At 40.2% G+C, this 24,826-nt stretch overlaps 1 protein-coding gene across 1 annotated transcript in view; it reads right to left on the bottom strand.

Annotated features, from left to right (window-relative positions):
* Nucleotides 1-24,826, bottom strand: part of C2CD3 (C2 domain containing 3 centriole elongation regulator) — a 142,723-nt gene that overhangs the window by 40,807 nt on the left and 77,090 nt on the right. Inside the window, exons 21-26 of the mRNA XM_080815490.1 lie at nt 22,416-22,684; nt 22,180-22,269; nt 14,666-15,268; nt 11,499-11,834; nt 3,947-4,085; nt 1,361-1,425 (exon numbers count right to left, since the gene is read on the bottom strand). Coding sequence (XP_080671616.1) covers nt 1,361-1,425; nt 3,947-4,085; nt 11,499-11,834; nt 14,666-15,268; nt 22,180-22,269; nt 22,416-22,684 — 1,502 coding nt within the window. The remainder of the gene's footprint in view (nt 1-1,360; nt 1,426-3,946; nt 4,086-11,498; nt 11,835-14,665; nt 15,269-22,179; nt 22,270-22,415; nt 22,685-24,826) is intronic.

Genomic DNA, 24,826 nt, shown 5'->3' on the forward strand with positions numbered 1-24,826 from the left:
AGAGGAGAGACAGGTAAGTCTATTTCCTTTACACACTGACTACTCTCAGGTCTTTATTAGGTTCTGGGGTTAGCTGTGAAACTTACCACTGGCAAATAAAAACTGTAAGGCTGTAGACTCAAAACAACTGAGGGTTTAGAAACTAGGCCCTAGCAAGAATGTTAAAGTAGCTAGGTTTATAGGAGGGATTTAATTAAGACAAAATTTTCTAATTACAGAAGCTGTGAGATAGCTGGATGTCCTCATTCACTCACTTTCCCCATCCAATGTTACTAGCATGGTGAAGTACAAATGGTGAAGGCTGTATAGCCAGTCAGAACTGGGTTCAAATCCTGGCTCCACTGATTAATAAGTATATGACTTTCTAATTTCTTTGGGCCTGAGCTGTTACATTTGTAACAATGAATGAATTAGGGGCACCTGGGTGGCTCAGTGGGTTAAAGCCTCTGCCTTCGACTCAGGTCATGATCTCGGGGTCCTGTGATCGAGCCCCGTATCGGGCTCTCTGCTCAGGGGAAAGTCTGCTCCCCCCCCTCCCCCCGCCTGCCTCTCTGACTACTTGTGCTCTCTCTCTGTCAAATAAATAAATAAAATCTTAAAAAAAGAATTTAAAAAAATGAATGATGTTTTTACACTGTAGGATTAGAAATGTTTGTAAAGCTCTCAGCACACTGTCATTCACTAATAAGAACAATAAAAACAGATGGTTTTATCAAGTATCAGACACTCATTTAATTCTCCCACTGAGGTAGGTACTATTATCCCTATCTTATAAATAAAGAAACTGAAGCAAAGAGAAATTAAGTCATTCACCCAAGGTCATACTACCTTGTAAGGGGTAAGAACTGGTATCTGAATCCCAGAGCGTAGCTTTAGAGTCTGTGCTCTTGATGTTGTTGGATTACGCCTGTTAATAATGGTAGCTGAATAAAACTAGGTTCAAGGATCATGATGTCAACACCTCTTAGAGGCTCTTGAAACAAGACTCTAGTTTTGTGTACAGCTTAAAAATGCTGGGGTCTTGGTTAATAAGCCAATAGAAGGTACAACATCATACATGGGGTTGAAATCACTTGTGTATGGCAGGCTGTACGCTGTGACTGATGAGATACAATTGGAAAGGTGAAATGTACTTGGACTTCTGCACTAAGCAGAAAGTCAAACAAAATGACATGACTTCTAATGATTTAAATTTCCTAGGAGACTAATGTGGCCTTCTGTGAGATTCCCTCTAACAAATATATGCGTCCCTGCATCACAAGTGCCATGGTTTCACTTGGTTAAAAAAGGAAAGGATTGGAAACTGTCAACAGGATGTAAGCTTATTTTCAGACAAATATTCACAGAACAGAGTTCATACCTCCTTTATGCCAAACTTTGAAGACCAGAGTTTGTTGAGGGTCCAAAAGAAGCTCTTTTGATAGCCTATTAAGAAAAACATCCACCATAAATTAATGGTGTAGGAAGCATCTGCCGTATGAAACTTAGATTTGAAGAGCATCTTGTAGTTTGCAAAGCACTTTCCTAACATTTTCATTTCAACTTCATGGTCATCTCTGAGGATATAGTTTTACTTTCACAGGTAAAATGAGGGATGGAAGCTCAGAGAGAAGTAACTTGCCAAGACTTGAAATCAGGCTCCCCTGATGCAGTACTTTCCCACCTGATGGTATCTGCCACATTCAAACTCTGTTTCTCAGGATGAGAGGGAGTGTGGAGAGGGAGCTCCTTAAGATGTAAGGAACAGTTTTACTGGAGCAGAGGAGGGATTCTTTTTATTTAATGTGGAAAATGGAATGGTGAGAAGGGAGAAGAGGGGAAAAACAACATCCACCAAGTGCCTACTGTGGGCCAGGCACAGTGCCTAGTATCTCATATATGTGTAATCTGCACAGAAGCCTAGACATTGGCATTGTTATCCCTGCTTTACAGATGATAAAAGTGGGCTCAGGGTGACCTGCTCAAGGTCACATGAGAATCAGTAAGTGGCAGGGCTGGGACTTAAAGCTTAGTTTGCTTTAAGTCACACTCTACAGAGGTAAGGCACCAAAATAAGAAAGTATCCATTTTCATATCAGAAAAGAAGTTGATATGGAATTCAATAAAGACCTCTAACACATTTTATTTAAGAAATGACTTATACCATTTTAAATTACAAAGATTTGGAAAGTTCCACACCAGGTGCCATTGCTTTAGGAGGAAATCCAGGGAAAACTAAGAGATTTAATTTCCTTCCCTAGATACCCCTGGGGAACTGAAGAGACCCCACTTCAAGACAACAGGAGGCACTGTGATAAAGTGAAGTAAGTACTGTGTCAAAAATCTGAATTCTGCTTGGTGTTCAGAATACCCACCTCCGCATTCCAGCTCTGCTATGGTTACATGAGTGACCCTGGAGACTCAAACATTTTGAGCCCTGGCTTTCTTACCTGTTAAACGGGTTATTTTCTACCTATAAGGTTGCAAGGAGCATCAAATGAAATAATTTTGTGATAGAGCAATTGTAAACAGAACCTTTACTCATTTTTCTTCTCTTCTTTCCTCTGCTACCAACAGACTATGTAACCTCCCTGGTCTACAGTCTTAACTTTGAAGTGAGGGGATAAAATTAGGAGACTGTCAATGTCCCTTTGTCAAGTCCATAATGTTACGCTCTGAATGAATAAATCACCTTCAATTAGAAGCTTAGCCCTCTAGCCTCCTCCCTTTTAAGGCAGATTTGATATTTTAGATCAAGTACCTGGCCATAATGGCGAGAATTTCTATGATTTCCAGTAGTTCACCATAGATAGTACTGAGTTGTCACTGTAGTTCTAGCTCCTGACTCAGGTCGGCCTCTCAAATTTCAAAACACTGGATGTGTGAACAACTGCTGGGCTCAATTAGGTATGGAAACACTGTGAGAAAGCAGCAGATCAGACACCATGTGGTATGTCTAGTGTTGGTGGACAAGTGAGAAACCTTATAAAAGGTGATGCAGGATAAAGATAATGATAACAGTTGTTATACTAGAACTCACACTTTCAATGACGATGAAAGATGTAATGAAAAAAAGGGTGGACAAGCACTGGGCCTGAATGTCAGCCGCTGACCTCTGAACTGCATTGCAGCATGACTGACAGGGCTCCACCTCCAATTCTTTGAGTCTTCCAAAGGAGATCTAACATTTGTGGAGCACCTGCTCTGTACCATGAGGTTCATTTTTCTAAATGTCACCTAATTTGGACCTCACAATAACCCTGTAAAAATTAACCCCACTTTGCAGATGAGGAATCTGAGGCTCAGAGATACAATTTAATTTGTTCACACAGCTAGTAAATGAGATGGGGCTGGAGGCCACGTCTCTCTAAGTGCAAAGCCCAGGCTCTTTCCAATGCAGCAGAAATCTTTTTCAAGGATGTACAATCCACAGCCTTTCCTGAAATTAGTTTGCTATATCTTCTTCCCCCAAATAAACTGTGTACATTCTTCAATACTCAGCTGAATTATCTTATTTAAAATAAAAAGCTTTCCCTGAACTTCTAGGTTAATCTAAATTATCTTTCTGAGGCACTAGAATCATTTTTTGCTACTTTTACAGCACTTGTCACATTCTAATGTATATTTTCCCAGGTAGACCATGAATAGTGCAATTGCAGGGACTGTCTTAATCATCTTTAATTCACAGGCTCTAGAACAGAGTGGGGCATCTAAGCAGTTTTCACTGAATAATTTTTGAGTTGTACTGAGCTCAAAAAGAGTTAAAAAAAAAAATACCACAGTAAGATCTTTAAATCACTACTAACTGTGAATTCATAAGCACCAGGATTAAATAACTGCTTGATAAGAAAAGCATTTTCCCGGTCTGCTTAATATTGTTCCCTCTATTATATCCCTTGATCTGAGTTTGTCTCTTGGAACAAAAAGAAGATTCTGGAAGGCTGATGGGCTATCATAAAATACAAACCTTGACTGCTGTTGAAAATTCCAGATGGGGGAATCTGTGTTTTCAACCACTTGGGTGTAGGTAGGAGATGGATCATCAGCCGTTGCAAAGGATACACAACAACTGGGTATCGATACTTTCCGTTCTGTCAAGGGACTCCCTGAAATAGAACACAGTGGAATGACTGACTTTAGGGTGTCAGAAAGAACGTGCCAGAAACCTCCCATTATATAGGTATAAGCAGGACCATTTCTAGCCTTCTCCTACCTTTAGGTCTTTGCTTGAGCTATTATTCGCTGTATCTGAAGTGTTCCTAGTGTCCTTTCTGCTACTAAAACTGTCCTTTCAAGGCTCAGTTCATAAATATTCCCCAGTGAGGGATCACTCCTCTCATCTCTGTATACCTTGTGGGATGATGGAAAATACTGAATTGAGAAGCAAAAGTAGAACTGCAAAACGCCCTAGACTCAGGAGTCACACAATCAATGATCAGCTCTGTGGTACATGTTTTGTGCGACCTCAGGCAAGGCCGCTCTAAGCCACAGTAAGGCAACCAGGCAATAGAGAGGTAAAGTGGCTTGCTCACTGCACATCTGGCTAACTAGCGTCTGTAAGACCCAGCCAGGTTTCCTGAGTTTCCAGGGTTTTTCCATTGCAATAGGTCTAATTACCTATTTGGTTACGAGCTCCCCCTCTGGCCTGGAATGAATCCATGGTAACTTTTCCCTCGTGTGATGCCCAAATTTGCATATTAACAAAAACTTAGTCCAGTTCCATTAAAGGAACGCTAACTGACACTTTTCTCTGTGTCACATGCCCAGAGGAGTCAGGTTTGATTCCTAATTGGAGACAGACACACACAATTAAAATAAGAGAAAGCACAGGGAGCTGTGGGAACCCAAAGGGGCTCCTAACCCTGCCTGAGTAGGTAAAAGAGAACCTCTAAAGATTGATGATACCGTAGATAATTTTGGTTTTTACTAAGTATAACTTAGATTAACCTAAATAATTTTACCTCTCTGTTCCTCAGTGCCTTATTCATAAGACAGGGGTGGAGACACTTGTCATGTCTAGTGTAAGAATACAACGCTAACGAGTACTCAAGGTGACTCATAAAGAAAGGGTCTTCAGAGCTTTCTCTAACAAAAATACTCAAGAAGCTCTTATTTTCAGAACCAGGGCCACAATGGGGATCAGAGAAAGTTCAAAACTCCTTCAGATTTAAGCTCTGTTGAGGGCAAAACTCATCATTCAGGACTGTTTGGAGATCTTCTGCATGCAACCTTGTATGCAAAATGATTTTCACAAAGGCTTGGCAAATTATGGCTGACTCAGAGAGTGTGGCATGAGTTGCCCTCAGCTACATGTTCTCAGATGATAAGAGTCGAAGAGAATCTGAGAGATGAACTTGTATGAGCATCACATTTTATAGCTGCGGAGAAGGGAAATGGGTTTGCTCAGTCACAAAGCAAGTTCATGGCTTAGCTAAGGTCAGAACCCAGTCCACTGACTCCCATTCCAGAACTACTTCTATCATATCATCATTTGGAAGGCACGTTTCAGAGAGATGATGTGCAGGTCTGTATTCTCAGGACCAAACTCAGGGCCTGAAAGACACATAAACTTCGTGGGAGGAAAGACTATATGGGTCTATCACTGAGGGTGGGAATCAGGGAGACAACAGAGACCTCTGAAAGTCAGATATCCACCCTGATGAGTGTTCGGCCCTGGATAACAGAAAGAGGCCAAAGAACAAGTGATTTATAGATTTGTGATTTATAATTCATATTAGAAATTTTAGAGGTATTAAGTATCATATTCACAAACAAGAGGACATTATTTCCTGCATCAGGAAGATGAGGGTGCTGTGGCAGAGAAATAAACAACACAATTCCAAGAATACACAGCTAGTGGAGAGACACATTTCTAGCCATTTTCAGTGCAGACTAAAATGTGATATGAAGGAGGAAAACTGTGTGGGAGTAGGGGTGGTGGTATGGGGGAGACTGGGGAACCTAGAGTGAGGTTTTGTGCTAAGAGAGGTAGTCAGTAGGCTTTAAAGTGATGGTGTCACCTTAGTCCATTCTCAAAAGATGAGTAAGTTTGTTGAAAAGGAGAGAAAAAGGCATTCTAGGAAGAGAAAGGAACAGATCAAAGGCTTGATAAGAGAGAGAAAAGGGCTTTGGCAAAACGCAAATTGTGGAATTAAGATATGATGAAAGATGAGGCTGAAAAGACTGATGAAGCCACATGGGAGGAACTCTGTGTGCTGTCACCGAGAGTGTGGGGGAAACAAAGCCAGTAACAGTAAAGTATTTTCAGTTGAAAGAGATCGTATTTGTGGACCAGAATATAACCTCAGGAGCAGAATGAAAAAGATATTGGAAGAGAATACTGGAAGCAGCAACCATTGAGAGGGCTATCCCTATTTCAAGTTTCTGAGGCTTGAGCAGGCAAGGTAGCACTAAGAATGGAGAAAAGGTGACAGAAATTTTGTGCAAGAGGCCGTGGTCCTATACCATGTATCTGGACACAATGGAACTTGGTAAGTATTTGTTGAATAATCTATTAATCCCTGAGACTTATTCCCTGTTAAATTCCCCATAAGCAACTCTCCTACAGGAGAGACAAAGTAGGAAACGAGAGGAGGTATTAAGGAGAAGGCAGCATTGGACTGAGGCCTCAGGGTCATCCACTTCCTCATTTAACAAATATTTCTGGCTTATTATGTGTCAGATACAGTTCTAGGTGTTGAGAATTTAGTGTCAATAAACAAAACAATAATCCCTGTTTCTGTAGGACTCATATTCTTCTAGGAAGGACAGAAAATAAAACACATTGTTAAAGGCTACAGACAAAAAGAAAGCAGGAAAGAGGGATAGAAAATGTTGGGGAAGAGCTAGAAATTTTAGATGGGTAGTCAGGGAAGGCCTTGTGAGACAAAGTCATTTCACTAAAGACATGCAAGATGTTCCAAGCAGAGGAATATCAGATCCAAAGATCCCAAGACAGGAGTCTGTTTGTATTTCAGAAAAAGCAAAGAGGGGCCAGCATGTTTGGAACAGGGTAAATGAGGGGAAGGTAGGATGCCAGTTGGAGCTTGGTAGCTGGGGAAAGGGAGAAAGGAATCCAGGCTAAGAAAGGTGTGTGAGCAAAGGCCCAGGGAATGGCTTGTTGTTTGTGGTGGTAGGAAAGCAAAGGAAGCCACGCACTACTGGAGGAAATCACCATTTTGCTATTCTCAGCCACTCTAAGATCATGTCAGTTAGTCTCAGTTGAGCCCTTGTTTGAGCTCAGCAATCTTCTTAACCATGATTCTCATAGCTCCCTTGCGATGACCAGCCAAAGAGGATCAATTGCTATCGTGATCCCTGATGCCCTCTCTAAGCAAGCCCAGAACATATGCTTTCCCACTTTAATACCTTTGTTTAAGTTGAAATATCCACCTGGAGTTTTTATCCCCACCGTCCTGAAATCCTATTCGTTCTAAAAGGTTCTCCTGATTTCTTAGACATTTCTCATCTCTCTGTTCTAAACTCTCTAAACACTACATATTGTAGTGCCCTTTGGGCCTTCAGAATACTTTGCTTTATATATGCTTAACCGTGTGGCTGCTAACCTTCTCAATGGGGTAATCAGCTCTTGGAGGACAGAAGCCATGTGTCATTTGCTCCATCCTCTCTGTATTTGGCATCGGCCCTGCAGAGATTTACTACTTGCAATGCAAGCCCAGGGCTAGGTGTGCAATATATACCCACCCTGGGCTACAGTGACTGGTAAACATAGTGTAGACAGGATTAACTGGCAAACAGCCATATTTCATACCTGAAAGGCAGAATGGTATACAGGAAAAGAGCACTGGCTTCAGATCCAGACATAGCTGGAATCAAATCCTGGCTTTCCAGAGCTTATTAACTTTAATCAGTTATCACTTTATCTTTTTGATATGTCACTTTATCTTTTTGAGCTTTATAAAATGGGCAGGTACTATAATCTAGTCACACCATCATTGCACTTGTGGTAATGATGAAATGAGATTTAATGTACAAAAATGAGAATAAAACTTGGTACAAGGAGATGCTCAATAAATTATTGTCAAATTACTTTGCGAAGTCATATTTTAAAAATGTAATTAATGTTCTTCCCATAAGAAGCCTGAAGGGAGCTCCGAAAATGATTTGCTATATACTTGGTCCAGAAAAGCCTACACAATCACACGAATCAGGAGGTTCAAATCTTCGTGCTGACTTTAAAAACACAGGTGAAACTGCCTACACCATCAAGGGTATGCATATCTGAAAAGTGACCAAGTATGTGAAGGATGTCACTGTGCAGAAGCAACACATGCCATCCTTCACTCCAATGGTGGAGTTGGTAGGTGTGCCCAGGCCAAACAGTGGGGTTGGACACAAGGTCAGTGGCCCAAGAAGAGTGCTGAAGTTTTACTGCATAGGCTTCAAAATGTAGAGTATTGCTGAACTTAAGAATTTAGATGTAGGGCACCTGGGTGGCTCAGTTGATTACGTGGCTGCCTTCAGCTCAGATCATAATCCCTGGGTCCTGGGATCGAGTCCCCCATCAGGCTCCCTGCCAGCAGAGAGTCTGCTTCTCCTTCTCCCTCTGCCCTTCCCTGTACCCCCACCTGTGCTCTCTCCCTCTCTGCCTCAAATAAATAATAAAATCTGACCAAAAAAAAAAAAAAAAAGAAAAGAAAAAAGAAAAAGAAAAGAGTTCAGATGTAGACTCTTTGGTCATGGAGCACATCCAGTGAACAAAGGCCCCAAGATGCAGCAGAGAACTGACAGGGCTCGTGGTTGGATGAACCTACACATGACTCTCCCTGCCACACGGAGATGATCTTTACTGAAAAGAGCAGACTGATTCTAAACTAGAAGAAGAAGTTGCACAGAAAAAAACGATATCCAGAAGAAACTGAAGAAAGAAAAACTTATGGCCTGGGAGTAAATTCTGTATAAAGTAAATGCAAATAAAAGTAAAAACAGAAAAAAAAAAGTAACTTGCTGTCTAATGGAAAAGTTACAAGTATATTTGCATTGCTTTGTATTTGTACTTTTGCAATATGGGGATTCCCCCTAAAATGGAATGTAAACCCTATCTTTGCTATTTTAAATTCTATTTTATGCAGTAACAAAATAACAGAACAATTCTTGCAAAAAATAAAACTTTTTCGTGCTTTCCTTAAATTCATACATCTACTAATTCTTCTCTATTAAAAAATTCAGTTTTGGGCACCTGGGTGGCTCAGTGGGTTAAAGCCTCTGTATTCAGCTCAGGTCATGATCCCAGGGTCCAGGGATCGAGCCCCGCATCGGGTTCTCTGCTTAGCAGGGAGCCTGATTCCCTTCCTCTCTGCCTACTTGTGATCTCTGTCTGTCAAATAAATAAATAAAATCTTTAAAAAAATTCAGTTTTTATATATTATACTTGTCAAAAATAGCCTGCTTTGGTGGGTCAATAAAAAAAAAATATTTCCCAGTTTTGTGACTCATATGGGATCTCATTATCTCTAATACAGTACAGCAAGGGCTGTACTTGGGGAAGACTTTGTCCTGAGATAAAACATTTCAAGGTTTCAAAGATAATGAGGAGGATAAGAGAACCTCAGGGGTCATTATAGCAGCTTATACTCATGGGAATAATGCCTGTTGGTGGTGTGTACAAAGAGAAATGAAATGAAAGGTAAGCAACAGTTACCATGGCGTGAATTTTGTTTCTGTTCCAACACAGCACAGATTGAGAGAGGCCAACACAGAGATGATAGGAGCTAAGTATGGAGGCCAAACGAAAAGATGTATATTGAAACCTGAGCTCACAGGGCTTTGGTTATCTGGCTCACACAGCCAACACACATCTCAGAATTGTTAATTCCAACCATTTATAGATGAGAAATTCAAGACAGAGGGAGACAATAACTTGCTCAAAGTCACACACATACAACGTACTGGCTGGGAATACATATTTGAGGGTATTTCTACTAGAATGTAAGCTCCACATGGGCGCGATTTTTAGCTATTTTGTTCACTACTTAATGCCCAGCACTATATACTATGATAAAGAGGGCAAAAAGTGCTGGGAGAGCAAACAGGAGAGGGGCCTTTACATTAATTACATTACTGATAAACATCGAGTCTTAATAGAGGAGTTGGAATTAGCTAGGGAAAAGAGAAGGGTGATGGCAAAGAGAAAGTTTTAGGAGCGATTACAAGGATGAATAAAGAGTAAGGTAAGTGTTCCTTGTGCCATGGACACATGGATACATGGCTGCCTGGTGAGGTTGCTGGGCCTCTTCTTAACAGTGTGTGTATGATCAGTATGTGTGGGTTTTTTTCCCTTTTCTTTTTTTTTTTTTTGGAGAGGGAGAGAAGGAGGGAGAGGGGCAGAGGTAGAGGAATCTTCAGCAGGCTCCACACCGTGTGGAGCTTGACGCGGGTTTCGATCTCATGACCCTGCGATCATGAACTGAGCTGAAATCAAGAGTTGGATGCTTAACAGACTGAGCCACCCAGACACCCCAAAGTCTGTGTGTTTTAAAGATTTTACTTATTTATTTTGGGGGGGGGGAGAGTGAGAGAGAGAGAGCATGAGTTGGGGGGAGAGGCAGATGGAGAGGGAGAAGCAGGCTCCCCACTGAGCAGAAGAAAGCCCGATGTGGGCCTGGATCCAAGGACTCCAGGATCATGACCTGAGCCAAAGGCAGACATTTAACTGACTGAGCCATCCAGGTGCCGCTCTGTGTGTTTTTTTGAATGCATAATGTAAGATACACAGGATTATGTACAAATCAAATTATATTAGCATTATTATCAAAATGCTAAAAAAGCAGTGACCACTTATTAATATGTAACAAGATCTAACTGTAGGTTTTCAAGTAATGATAGGTATAAAAAGATATCTGCAAGAACTACAATGTGATAGGAAAATACCTGTGATTTCTATTGCTGACATCACAGACAGGTACTGTTAATATTACTAGGGTCTAGTGTCTATGATCACAACTATAGGAAATGTTTAATTTTGGTTAGAGGTTAATAAAATCCAGATGTGGTTATTTTTCTATCCAAGTTCACCATCTTGACTTTTTATCCTTAGGTCCTTTGGGGGTTAGGGATGCAGTGTTAAGAACTCTTGGTCCCAGGTACATAATGAAGATGGCCTGAGTTGGTAGCAATGGAAAGGAGAGAGAGTCCTGAGAGAAATTTAAGAGATACAACAATTTAATGAATTTGATGATATGATGGTGGATAAGGAAAAGAGACGTACCTAAGCTTGATATGATGGTGGATAAAGGAAAAGAGAAGTACCTAAGTTGATACTCAGGTTTCTGGACTGGGGAACTTATGATATGCGAAGCTAATATATAACTGGCAATGTCCATTTAAGTTCAGAAAGGCTTTCATGTTGCTTAAACTTTTAGGCTTGAGAAATATAATTATCGATTAAGATGTTGTTGCAGATTCTGTCATGATTTCCAAGATTTATAAAGCCAGGACCATAATCTGAGGAGTCAGATACATGCTCCTTTTAAGCTCATACCTTTTAAGCTCATACATACCTTTTAAGCTCAAATGCATCGCTCTTTCTACCAGGATACTGACTGCAAAAGTTCCATCCAATGTGGCAGGGCCCTCTTCGGCTGGGTAGACTTCCTTTGTGGTGTTGCAAGGGACCTGGGTGGAGGCAGGAGACTTCTGGCGGACAGGTGATGGAGAGAGCTGAATCTCATCATTCCTTCTGGGGAACTGCTCAGACTCACTGTGGCTGCTGCAGTCCACAGAATCCAGCTCAGGAGCAGGCCCAGGGTGTGGAGAAGGAGAGGAAAGAACCACATGAACTCGTAAGGCAGCTCCTGAGAGGTTGGAAGCATTTCGTCCAAACAGAGGATACACACCTGCAAGAGGATGAAGGAGGATAAGCCCAAGCAAGCAGGAACCAAGAACACTCTCTAACCTTGGAAATGATTCACTGAGAGTGCTTGTGGTCCTCTCTCCTTCAACAGGCCTATAGGCCCCAATATACCAATTTGTAAAAGAAACTGTGAAGTCAGTATACGGTGTGAAAAATGTTTACTCCCTTCTCCCCAATATGCACATTATCTCCATTAATGGAAAGTAGTGCAAGTTCAGATTTGAAGCCAAAGCCAAATGACTACCAGGCAGAGTTGCTGTGGAAGAGATTCACGAGCTGGGGTGAGCAGACTTAGACGACTTCTCAAGCCTTCTGAAAGTAAGATTATTATTAAAGCAGGAGTGGCCTGTCCTCTCTGTCACATGTCCCTCTGGCTCTCGTCTATAGGCTTTCTCCTAAGGTCTTCTTCTTAGGAAGCTGTCCTGGTGCTCAACTTAGCCTGTTTCAGCAACTAAATATGTCTGGCAGTAGCCCTGAAGATCATCTGGAAATGAAGTAGGGGGCTTCAGCAAAGGAGGCAAGAAAGAAAAATAGGGGAACTCCTATTTGTTGACTGTTTCTCATGTGCCAGGATCTGAGGAGTTAGGTAACCTGCCAAGGTGAATTCTCCAAAGTGGTAGATTTAATCTCAGGGATATGAGCTTATAAGCTTCCTGGATATTAAAATGAGATTTCATTATATAGCAGAAGGCACTGAGAATTCTTTCAGAATCTCAAAGTTTGGTTCATTAGGCTCATTTCAATTCAGGAAAACGGAGTTAACGGATTCACAAGGAGCAGTAACATGCAACTTTCCCTGTCTTTTTCAGTTTTTTAGGTAACCTCTTTTCTTGTGATGCAATGTGTGAATTATCATCATTATTACAAGCAGAAAGTAAGGCCAATAGAAGGCAAGACATCCAAAAGCAACATAGCTAAAGCCTTATCCTCAAGAAACTCAACAGCTACTTGGAAGGATGGTTGGGTGGATGACTGAATGGACTGCTTGGGTCATTCAATCAGTACATCCAATGCCACACCTTGTATAAAGCCCATTTACAAGAAGATAAAAAGCTTAGACTGATGGGAGGTGGAGAAGTAGGAGAGAAATGGATAATCGTAAAACTTAAATATTTCCTTTGTATCAGTCAATAAAAAGAGGTATTTCTGCTTGAGTTCTGATCTTTAAATCTTTATTTAGTGTTCCAAACCTACTTTCTTCAGCAGAGTGAAGTTTAAAGTCCATCTTTATGAACTTTAGTTCAAGTGAGCTGTACTTACTTCAAAGATGTTTTCTGCAGGCTCTCTGAAGTGACTCTAGGCTCGCCAGACAAAATAGCACACATGGAATCTAATGAGGTGTTCAACGGAGACAGAATTACACCTGCTGGGTCCAGAGAGAACCAGAGAATCTGGGATGATCACCCAAATACTTAGTTCTTACTTAGCTTGGGCCATCTGTGCAACAGGGTCAGAGCACAAGGCTAATAGAAGTATACAGGGTTGTGACTCAGTTTCTTTAGTTGTATAGTGGAGGAAATAACAACCAATCTTACAAGGAATATCCTAATGAATAAATATCATGTTTATAAAGAATCTAGTCTGGTTATCTTCAATTCATTCTGCATTATAGTTACTAGATGGAGTCTTCTAAAATGCAAAACTATCACTCTTCTATTCAGACCCCATTAGAATTGCTTTCCATAGCTCTCAGATAGAAGTCCAGTACTCTTGTCCGCCTTTCTAACTTCATCTCCTTATCATCTTTCATCCTATATATCTTATGATCCAGCAGTACCAAATTACTTACAGTGCCTAAAAGGTATCAACTTGCCTCACGCCTCTGTACCTTCACAGGCTGTTCTCCTGTTTAGAATATCATTCTTTGCCTTTTCGTGGCTTATTCCTAAATCCTCTGAAACTCAGGTCAAAGATCATTTCCACTGAGATGTCATCCTTGAACCAAAGAGATGTTGCATCCCTGTGCTCCACAATACCACTGAGAATACCTTTTCATAGTTCTTATGGTTCACTGTAATTGTTTATTTACTACTCTATTCTCCCATTGACTATCTCTTACTCATCTCTGAATTCCCAGAGCCAAGTATATGAATCAAGTACTGAACAAAAGTTTAAAATAAACCATCTAGCACATAATGCTGCTTGCAAAATGTTACCTTTTTCCTTTCTGCCTTGTGAACCAATTTATTACTTTGTACATTTTCTTTATGATTTCAAGATGTGCTGACCAGAAAGAGAGGATATCCTTAGTCTCACCAGCAGCTATGTTTTTCAGTGTATTTTAAAAACTAGCATTCTAGATTATCATAGAGGCTCTTATACATGAGTTTAAAGATAGTGTCCCCCCCAATTCACCCATTTTTATTTTACACAAATTGAGTACAATATTCTAGGCACTATATTAGGTACAAAGATCTGCTAAATTTGACTGCATTCTAAAGCTACAAAGTTCAGAGCCACTTCTCAGATCTGTGGTGACCCTACCAAGATACACTGTCATGAGGCAATGCCTTCTTTTAAGCAGGCAGTGGTGCTCTTTCCTTTTGAAAATTCTTTAGTTATAGGAAGTCTTACTAAATTATTACTAATCTTTCAGCATACAATACTAGAAGAAAACACTTGCTAGCTGTGAGCCTGGGTAGTAATCTAACCTCTTTGAGCCTCCATTTACATGACTGTAAAATAGGTCTGATATCTATCTCCCAGCGCTGCTAGGAGGATCAAATAAAATAATGTCTGAGGGAGCTTATCACGTAGCGCTTGTCACAGAGCAGGTGCTGAAACCACAAGAGCTGAGGACGGTTCCTAACTTACCACTGACTGTTAATGTTCTTGCTGACCTCTCCCCAAGTCTGGCCAGGTCCACATAGGCTGAGCCAATCCAACTGTCCGTCTGGTGGGGCCTCTCCACACTGTCATTGCCATAAGCCCGCCACACTTGGATCTCTAACCTCTCTTCCCTGAAATACCAAAGGAGTGATGGGCCCCTAGTGACTTCTGCTCTTCTGGATGCCTTGAAAGTAACCATGACCTGCTTTTTGTTTGTAGATTCCTTAGGCTTCTTGAGAGGGGTCCAGAAGGCCTCATGATCATACAGCTTATAGCGGAGGTAGCAGTATGTGTTCTTATGAATGTGGTTCTGGCCAGCAAGAAGCACACAATGGATGGGCAGCCAGAGCCTTGGGGTGGATATGGTGACAGTGGCTGGCTCCTCTTCATTCATCTTGACAAGATTCTTCAGATTATTCTCAAAGTTCCAGCCCAATAACTCAGCAGCTTCCAATACCCGCTCTCTATCACCAGGATGCGTGAAGGAAACTGAAAGCTCCAGGCCACCCACAATCTTCTGCATGAGCTCCAAACCATGAGGCAGGGCCCCATCCTCTGGCAAAATGATAGGATACCATCCTGTGATCCCTTATGGAAAACAAGTTAAGACTTTCAATTAGTGTTTTAAGAATAAAACGATTTACCCACTTCCTACTCCAGATCCACCATCACTCTGGCCCAAGACAGAACAGAAAACATACACCCGGGGTGCCTGGGTGGCTCAGTGGGTTAAGCCTCTGCCTTCGGCTCAGGTCATGATCTCAGGGTCCTGGGATCGAGTACTGCATCGGGCTCTCTGCTTGGCAGGGAGCATGCTTCCCCCTTCTCTCCCTGCCTGCCTCTGCCTACTTGTGGTCTCTCTCTGTCAAATAAATAAAGTCTTAAAAAATATCTATATCTATATCTATATCTATCTCCACAGAACATGGGAGTTTGTTTTCCCTGACTACTGAAAGACTACGAGATCAGGTGGAAGAACAAAGCCCAGGAATTGGAAGACCTGAATTCTCTCCTAGGCTCAGCCCCAAACCAGCAGTTCAGTCTAGGTAAGTCATTAATTTCATTCAACCTTGGTTTCCTTACCTGACAAATAGGAAAACTGGTGCTAATCTTGCCCACCAGACAAAATTGTTATAATCATCAAATGAGATAATGGTTTTGGAAGAATTTGAAAAGAGAAGTGCTATAAAAAAATGTGAAATGGAGGGGTTGAAAGATGGAGGCCGAGTAGGAGGACCCTAGGCTCTACCTTGTCCCACAAATATTAACTAGATAACTATAAAATCATTCCAAGAACCCCAGAAATTGACCTGAAAACTGGCAGAACAAACCCCACAACTAAAGGTTGAGATGAGGACTCATCAAAGAGAGTAGGTAGTGTGGAGACAGTTTGGGAGAGAAACGGATTGTGGGAGGGAGTCATGGCCACAGAGAAGGGCAAGAGACACACTAGCACACAGAGGAGCTCATGCGAAAACAAACTGCCATAGCAATTGGCTTGGAAAGTGAGAGGGACTGAATTTCATGAGTTTCTGCAACAAGTGGGGCTTAAAGCCTGGAGTTTTAAATTAGCATGCCTGGCTCTGATTGAGCCTGGAGGGCATTAGGGCTGCTCTTGGAGAGGAGGCAAACAGCCTGAGAACATACAGTCTAGGAAGAGCAATCTGAAGAGCACCTGGAACACATAATGGGGAGGTTATATGCTAACCTAATGGTAACCATATATCAAAAACCACTAATAAATATGCAAGGTATAAAGAGAAAGAAATCCAAATATATCATTAAAGAAAATCAGCAGGCCATGAAAGGATCAGAGAAAATCTTCAGAAACAACCAAAAACAAGTAATAAAATGACAATAAATATTATCTATCATAAATAGACTAAATGCTCCAATCAAAAGACACTGAGTAAGAGAATGGGTAAAAAACAAGACTCATTTACATGCTGCTTACAAGAGACTCATTTTAAACTTAAAGACACCTGCAGATTGAAAATGAGGGGATGGAGAAAAATCTATCATGCAAATGGATGCCAAAAGGAAGCCAGAGTAGCAATACTGATATTGGACAAAACAGACTTTAAAACAAACTGTAAAAAGAGACAAAGAACGACAGTGTATATTAACAAAGGGGACAATCCAACAAGAAGATATAACAATTATAATTATTTATGTACCCAACATAGGAACACCCAAATACATGAAACAGTTAAAAACAAACATAAAGGAACTGATTGATAACAATACAATAACATTAGCAGACTTTAACATCCTACTTACATCAAGAGGTATATCATCTAAACAGAAAATCAATAAGGAAACAATGGCTTTGAATGACCCACTGGAACAGATGGATTTAACAGATATATTCAGAACATTCCATCCTAAAACATCTGAATACACATTCTTTTCAAGTACACATAGAACATTCTTCAGAACACATTATATAGTAGGCCAGAAAACAAGCAAGCATCAACAAATTCAGGAAGATCAAAGTCATACCATGCATCTTTTCTGACCACAATGCTATGAAACTAGGAAGTCAACCACAAGAAAAAATCTGGGAAGAACACAAATACACGGAGGTTAAATAATATGCTATAAACAATGACTGGGTCAACCAGGAAATAAAAGAAGAAATAAAAGTAGATGGAAACAAATGAAAATGAAAACACAATGGTCCAAAATCTTTGGGATGCAGCAAAAGAAGTTCTAAGAGGGAAGTTTATAGCAACAGAGGTCCACCTCAAGAAGCAAGAAAAATCTCAAATAAACAACTTAACCTTACACCTAGCCTAGAAAAAGAACAACAACAAAACCTAAAACTAGTAGAAGGCAGGAAATAATAAAGATTAGAGCAGAAATAAATGATAAAGAAACTAAAAATGTAATAGAACAGACCAGTGAAACCAGGAGCTGGTTTCCTGGAAAAAAATACACAAAATTGGCAAGCATACAACAAAAGAAATAAAAGGCATCCAAATTGGTATGGAAGAAGTGAAATTTTCACTATTTGCAGATGATATGATACTGTATATAGAAAACCCTAAAGATTCCACCAAAAATCTGGTAGAAATGATAAATTCAGTAACGTTGTAGGATACAAAATCAAGATACAGAAATCTGATGCATCTTTCTCCTCCCTCCCTCCCTGCTTGCTTTTTTTTCCTCCCTCCCTTCTTTCCTTTCTTCCCTTCTCTTCCTTTCAGTAGCCCAATGCAGGGCTTGAACTCACGACCCTAGGATCAAGACCTGGGCTGAGATCAAGACTGGATGCTTAACCAACTGAACCACCCATTTGCCCCTGTTGAATAAATACTCCAATAATGAAGCAGCAAAAAGAGAAATAAAGGAAATAATCTTATTTGTAACTGCACCAAAATAATAAGATACCTAGGAATAAACTGAACTAAAGAGTTAAAAGACTTATACTCTGAAAACTATAAAATATTGATGAAAGAAATTGAAGACAACACAAAGATATGGAAAGACATTCCATGCTCATGGACTGAAAAAATAATGTTAAAATGTCTATACTACTCAAAGATCTAAACATTTAAAGCAATCCCTATCAAAACACCAATAGCGTTTTTTACAGAACTAGAATAAACAATCCTAAAATTTGTATGGAACCAAAAAAGACCCCAAATAGCCAAAGAAATCTTGAAAAAGAAAGGCAAAGTTGGAGGTATAATTCTGGACCTCAACTTATACTACGAAGCTGTAGTAATCAAAACAGTATGGTACTGGCACAAAAACAGTCACATAGGTCAATAGAACAAAATAGAAAACCCAGATATAAACTCACAATTATAACATCAATTAATCTTTGAAAAAGCAGGAAACAATATCCAATGGGAAAAAGACACCACTCAGCAAATGGTGTTGGGAAAACTGGACAGTAACATGTGAAAGAATGAAACTGGACCACACTTTCTTAAACCATACACAATAAATTCAAAATGGACTAAAGACCTAAGTATGAGACCTGAAACCATAAAAATCCTAGAAGAGAACACAGGCAGTAACTTCTTTCACATCAGTTATAGCAACTTTTTTCTAGGTATATCCGCTGAAGCAAGGGAAATAAAAGCAAAAATAAACTACTGGAGGAACGCCTGGGTGGCTCAGTCGGTTGGGCAGCTGCCTTTGGCTTAGGTCATGATCCCAGCGTCCTGGGATCCAGTCCCGCATCGGGCTCCTTGCTCGGCGGGGAGCCTGCTTCACCCTCTGCCTCTGCTTGCCACTCTGCCTGTGCGCTCGCTTGCGCTCTCTCTCTCTCTGACTAATAAATAAGTAAAATCTTAAAAAAAAAAACAAAAAATTACTGGAACTATATCAAAATAAAAAGCTTCAAAACAGTGAAATAAACAATCAACAAAACTAAAAGGCAACCTACTAAATGGAAGAAGACATTTGCAAAATGACATATCTGATAAAGGGTCAGTATTCAAGGGGCGCCTGGGTGGCTCAGTGAGTTAAAGCCTCTGCATTAGGCTCAGGTCATGATCCCAGGGTCCTGGGATCGAGCCCTGCATGAGGCTCTCAGCTCAGCAGGGAGCCGCTTCCCTTCCTCTCTCTCTGCCTGCCTTTCTGCCTACTTGTGATCTCTGTCAAATAAATAAATAAAATCTTAAAAAAAAAAAGGGTCAGTATTCAAAACATATACAGAACTTATACAACACATTACCCAAAAAACACTCCAATTAAAAAATTGACAGAAGACACGAACACACACTTCTCCAAAGAAGACATGCAGATGGCCAACACAGACATGAAAAGATGCTCATCATCACTTATCATCAGGGAAATAGAAATCAAAACTACAATGAAGTATCACCTCACACTTGTCAGAATGGCTAAAGTCAACAACACATGTAACAACAGGTATTGGCGAGGATGTGGAGAAAGGGGAACCCTCTTACACTGTTGGTGGGAATATAAACTGGTGCAACCACTGTGGAAAACAATATGGCGGTTCCTCAAAAGTTTAAAATAGAACTACCCTACAATTGAGGAATTGCATTACTGGCTACTTACCCAAAGAATACAAAATCACTGATTCAAAGGGATACCCACACCTCTATTTATGGTAGCACTATTTACAATAGACAAGATACGGAAGCAGCCCACATTAATGTGTACATTATCAATGAATGGATAAAGATGTGAGATACACACACACACACACACACACACAGGAATATTATTCAGCTACAAAAAAGAATGAAATCTTGCCATTTGCAATGACATGGATAGAGCTAGAAAGTATAAGGCTAAGTGAAATAAATCAGAGAAAGGCAAATAACCAAAGGATTTCACTCCTGTGTGGAATTTAAGAAACAAAACAAACGAGCAAAGGGGGAAAAAGAGAGTGAGCAAGAGAGACAAACTAAGAAACAGACTCTTAACTACACAGAACAAAGAGATGGTTACCAGAGGGGAAGGGGTGTTGGGTGGATGGGTTAAATAGGTGGTGGGGATTAAGGAGTGTACTTGTCATGATAAACAGAGGATAATGTATGGAATTGTTGAATTACTACAATTACTACATAGTACACCAGAAACTAATATAATACTGTATGTTAACTATAACTAAGGTAAAAACTTTAAAAAAATGTGGTATATATACACAATGGAATATTATTCAGCCATAAAAAGAATAAAATCTTCCCATTTGCAGTGACAGGGATGGAGCTAGAAAGTATACTGCTAAACAAAGACAGAGAAAGACAAATACCATATGACACCACTCATATGTGGAATTTAAAAAACTAAATGAGTAAAGGGGAAATAAAGAGAAGACAAATCAAGAAACAGATTTTTGATTAGAGAGAACAAACTGATGGTTACCAGAGGGAGGCCAGTGGAGGGATGGGTGAATTAGGTGATGGGGACTAAGGAGTGCACTTGCGATGAGCACGGGGTGATGTACTAAGTGGCTGAATCACTACATTGTACATCTGAAACTAATATAACACTGTTTGTTTAAAAAAAAAACAAACAAACAACTTGCCTCATATGATCCATGTACCAATTCACTTCTCCAACCCTCAGTTTTTTCATCAGCAAAATGAGGAAATTAGGCTTCTACAGGCCTTCCTGAATTTAAGAATGTATAATTCAGTACTACGTCTACATGAGGGATGGAGAAGAGGAGGAATACACTGAGAGGAACTAAAACAAAACTTGCCTACATCCTAAATCATTCCACTTGAACCCATTAAAACACATACATATCACTTAGGGAAAAAAAAGTGAAATGTTATAAAAGTGCTATAAATACTGGGGCAAAGGCATGGGTCAGGAGATCTAGGGTCTAGTCCTAAGTCTCCCACTGAAGGAACTGCCACTTAGGACCAGGCACTAGATTTCAAAATAATAAAAGCTACTCTTTACTGAGTATCCACTGTGTGTCAGACATACTCTTAGGGCTTCATATATAATAATTCACATATATATTACTTCTCCTGATAACTGGGATAATAATCCCTATTTTACAGATGAGAAAATGGAAGCTCAGACACCTGCCTGGATTATTATAGCTACCACCTTGAACAAATAAGTGACATAAGTGAGAAACCCTCTATACCAAGTTGTACAGACTTTTCTCTGGCAGGCACACAGAGTACCCGTTAGAGAGTACTGCTCAAATTTTAATTCACAATTAAACTTAGGAGATGTGTGATAGGATTCTGGATATTAGAATACACAATCCTAGGGAGGATGATGGGCAAGAAAAGGAAAGCTGACATTTACCGAGTGCCTGCAATGTGTTGGGTACTTTATATATCTGATTTCATCAGCTCCATCAGACCTGTCAGGATTAACTGTCTCCATTCATGAGATAAGAAAACTGAGGCTCAGAAGGGTCAAGGTCACTGAGCTAGCAGTAAGTAGGACACGTCCATTATTTCCAGACTGCCTTGGTGGCTGTCCCCTTTTAGGTTGGTACTCATTCTTTATTCCTTCTACAGTGAGAGAAGAAGGTACAGTGAAAAAGAATAGGTGAACCTGGACTTGATTTCCTGTACCGCCACTCACTAGTTGTGTGGTTTTGGCAAATCACTTAAATTCTGTGAGCCTAAGTTTCCTCATCTGTAAAATAAAAATAGTAAGACCCTGTATTCCCACCAAGCAGGGTTATAATGAGGCTTACACAGTATCTGAGGAAATAGTTCACAGAATGTTATGTAACATAATGGGTATCACCATATTTACTATTTGTAGTATCACCATCACCATCATCTTTCCTGGAGTAAGACGACAATACAAACAAAGCTCTGAGTTACTTTACTTTGTTAGAAGACTTTCGAAATGATTCAGAGAAGACTTAAAATACTTTTCAGTAAACTTCTAAGGTACCTGCAAGAATTCAAAGCATTTGTTAGGGGTCATGTTTTCTTCTGCATATCTTACAGGGAGCCATGCAAGATGATCTCTTGTAGGAAGGAAATGAGAAGGGGTAGAATTAGAAAGTGATTATCCAGCACCCTTACCAGATCTCTTGACCAGCAGCTCTTTTGTTGGAACCTTTACTACTCCAAGCAGATAATCTCTGAATGACTGAATACTGGTTATATCACTGGCTATCAAATCAAACAAAAAAGAGAAATTATTTAGTGCTTTACTGACCAAAGGCTAAATATTTCAGCATGTATTTTCTAGGAAGAGCTATAATATTCAAAACAGAGCCCCTTTTAATTCTGATTGTGGTTAGTCATTTGGTGCTCACCTGACTTGGTATCTTCATGATAAACAGCAAAAGTGACCTCTGCAAATTCCAACAGTTCTGCCAGGAAACAGGCCTCTCCACTGCAGTGCTGAGTCACCAAGTTACATGGAAACTCAATGTGATGGGAGAACTCAGGGCAGAAGGAACAGGCTATGGGGCGGGTTCGGCGCTGTTCTCCCTTGGGCAGGAAGGAGAGATGAGTGGTGACAAAGGCATTGACCCCGACTGTGGCACTGAACTGTAGAGCGGGCTCCTGCTCGGCCAGAGCCCTGTAAAGGAAGAAGGATGGGAATGAGATGGTAGTATCAAGTCAGCTGGATTGCCTAGAAAACATCTGCACCATTTTCATGAGGCTACCAGGAACACTAACTGACCATGTATTTCCTATCTAGGCTTTGGGCAGAGCCATAGTGTGCTTTCTTAGTAATCATTTAGATCACAGTGTATGTGTATGGGATGGGGGAAGACAACATTCACATGTTTACCAGAGTGATACTCCAAGAACACTCCTTTGTACTGTCAATGACCTTCAGCCAAAGACTACCAGGGAGCAATGGTAGTTGAACAAGTTGGTTTTATTGTTCATTACGATGAGAAAGAATATATACCAAGGGAAATTATGGGGAATTTTAGTAAAAAGCTATCAGAAAGGACTTATATAGCACTCAACTCATTTGCTGATTTGGAGGTTGTTCAAGGAAGTGGGGCTTTGCTCTGTATTGCTGTTCTAATGAATCTTACCTAGGAAGGAAGGAAGACTAGAAAAAGGCTAAGGCTGTAATTGGTAAAGTAGCAGCGGTAACTCATTTTGGCCAAGATGGGGGGATGTTAGGTATTTTGTGACTCACAATGACCTTGTTTTGGTTTGTATCTAGGCAAGACTACAGAGTAACCTTTTTTTTTCTGTCTTCAACGTGGTTGCAAAACAGCCTTATCTGATGTTGCTGTTCTGTGAGATTGTTTATGCTCAGCATGAAAACACCAAGCCCAGCTACAAGTGTCAGATCAGTTTCTAGATGTCTCTGGGGCTGTTTTTCTCAGTAGAGACGTACCACAACACACAGACAGAACCTATCTGCCTTTAACTGATACTCGTAAAAAGTCGTCAAGTCTTTCATGTGTGGGTATAGTATGAGACAAACTCCCTCATCCCAACTTCCCCAAGGTTATAAAACTGACACTGAGGCAAAGGTGACCTCCTTTTATACACTTTTTTTTTTTTTTAAAAAGTAAGCTCCACGCCCAATGTGGGGCTTGAACTCATGACCCTGTGATCAAGAGTCGCATCTTCTACCAACTGGGCCAACCAGGCATCCCAAAGAGTTCACCTCTTTTTGAAGCATTTCCTGATAGCCACAAAGCATTCAGAGGGGTTCCTTCTTTATTGTTCTTGACATGCATTTTTAGAGGATAGTAATCTGGAGTTACATAGATCTGGGTTTTAATCTTGGCTCTATCACTTAATTAAATGTGTGACCTTGGACAAGTTATTCAAACTCTTCCAAGTTGCATTGTCTTCTTTACTAAAATGAGGATAGCATAAGGATACAACAAATACTAAAGGTTTATGTATAGTTATATGTGTACTGCATTTTCATTTCTAATGAAATTAACCTAAAATGATCATTAAAGTAGACTGGTATATGTCTATACAATAGCATACTCGGAAATGTATATTGTGCATAGGAAAAATGAGGGAAATAAATCAAATGCTAGTAGTGGCTAAAAAAACAAGGATAAAATGTTCAAGTAGTGTTAAAAATTATATAATATATACAAAGCAGAGTACCTGCCTATGGGTTATGAAAGGACTCTTAATATAGGAAACTCTCAAAGATGGCAGTGATAGCAAAGAAAGTTTGGGCCCAAAGCCGGTCTGAATTTATTCATTCAGTAATTATTTCCTAAGCATCAGCTCTGTGTGTCATGCACTGGGCTCAGAGCTAAATACACATAGTAGTGAAATAACTATAATTTCTTACTCTCGTGGAACTTAGCAAGTATTGCAGGGCCTCTGCTGTCAAATAAATGACTGTCTGTATCTAGACTGTGATTTCTCTTCCTTTGATCCAATTACCTTTTTGCTAGTATTTCACCAGCAAATCAGTGAACCCATGTCTGTTCACGAATTTTCTACTCATTCTCAGGTAAAGATGAGGTTAGTTAAAAGACTCTCATGAATAAGAAAGAAGGGATCTGTTTACACAGACATTGAAAATGTATTTTCAGGAAGACCACTGGCACTTAAGATGAGGGTTGGTGTCTCTCTCTTTTTTAAAGATTTATTTATTTATTTGAGAGAGATGGAGAGTGTGTTCAGGCAGGGGATGGGGGAGGGGGAAAGAATCTCAAGCAAACTCACGCTGAGCAGGGAGCCAGATGCAGAGCTTGATCTCAAGACCCTTAGATCA

The sequence above is a fragment of the Martes martes genome (genome assembly GCF_963455335.1).
Source record: "Martes martes genome assembly, chromosome: 10".
Taxonomy (NCBI): Eukaryota; Metazoa; Chordata; class Mammalia; order Carnivora; family Mustelidae; genus Martes; species Martes martes.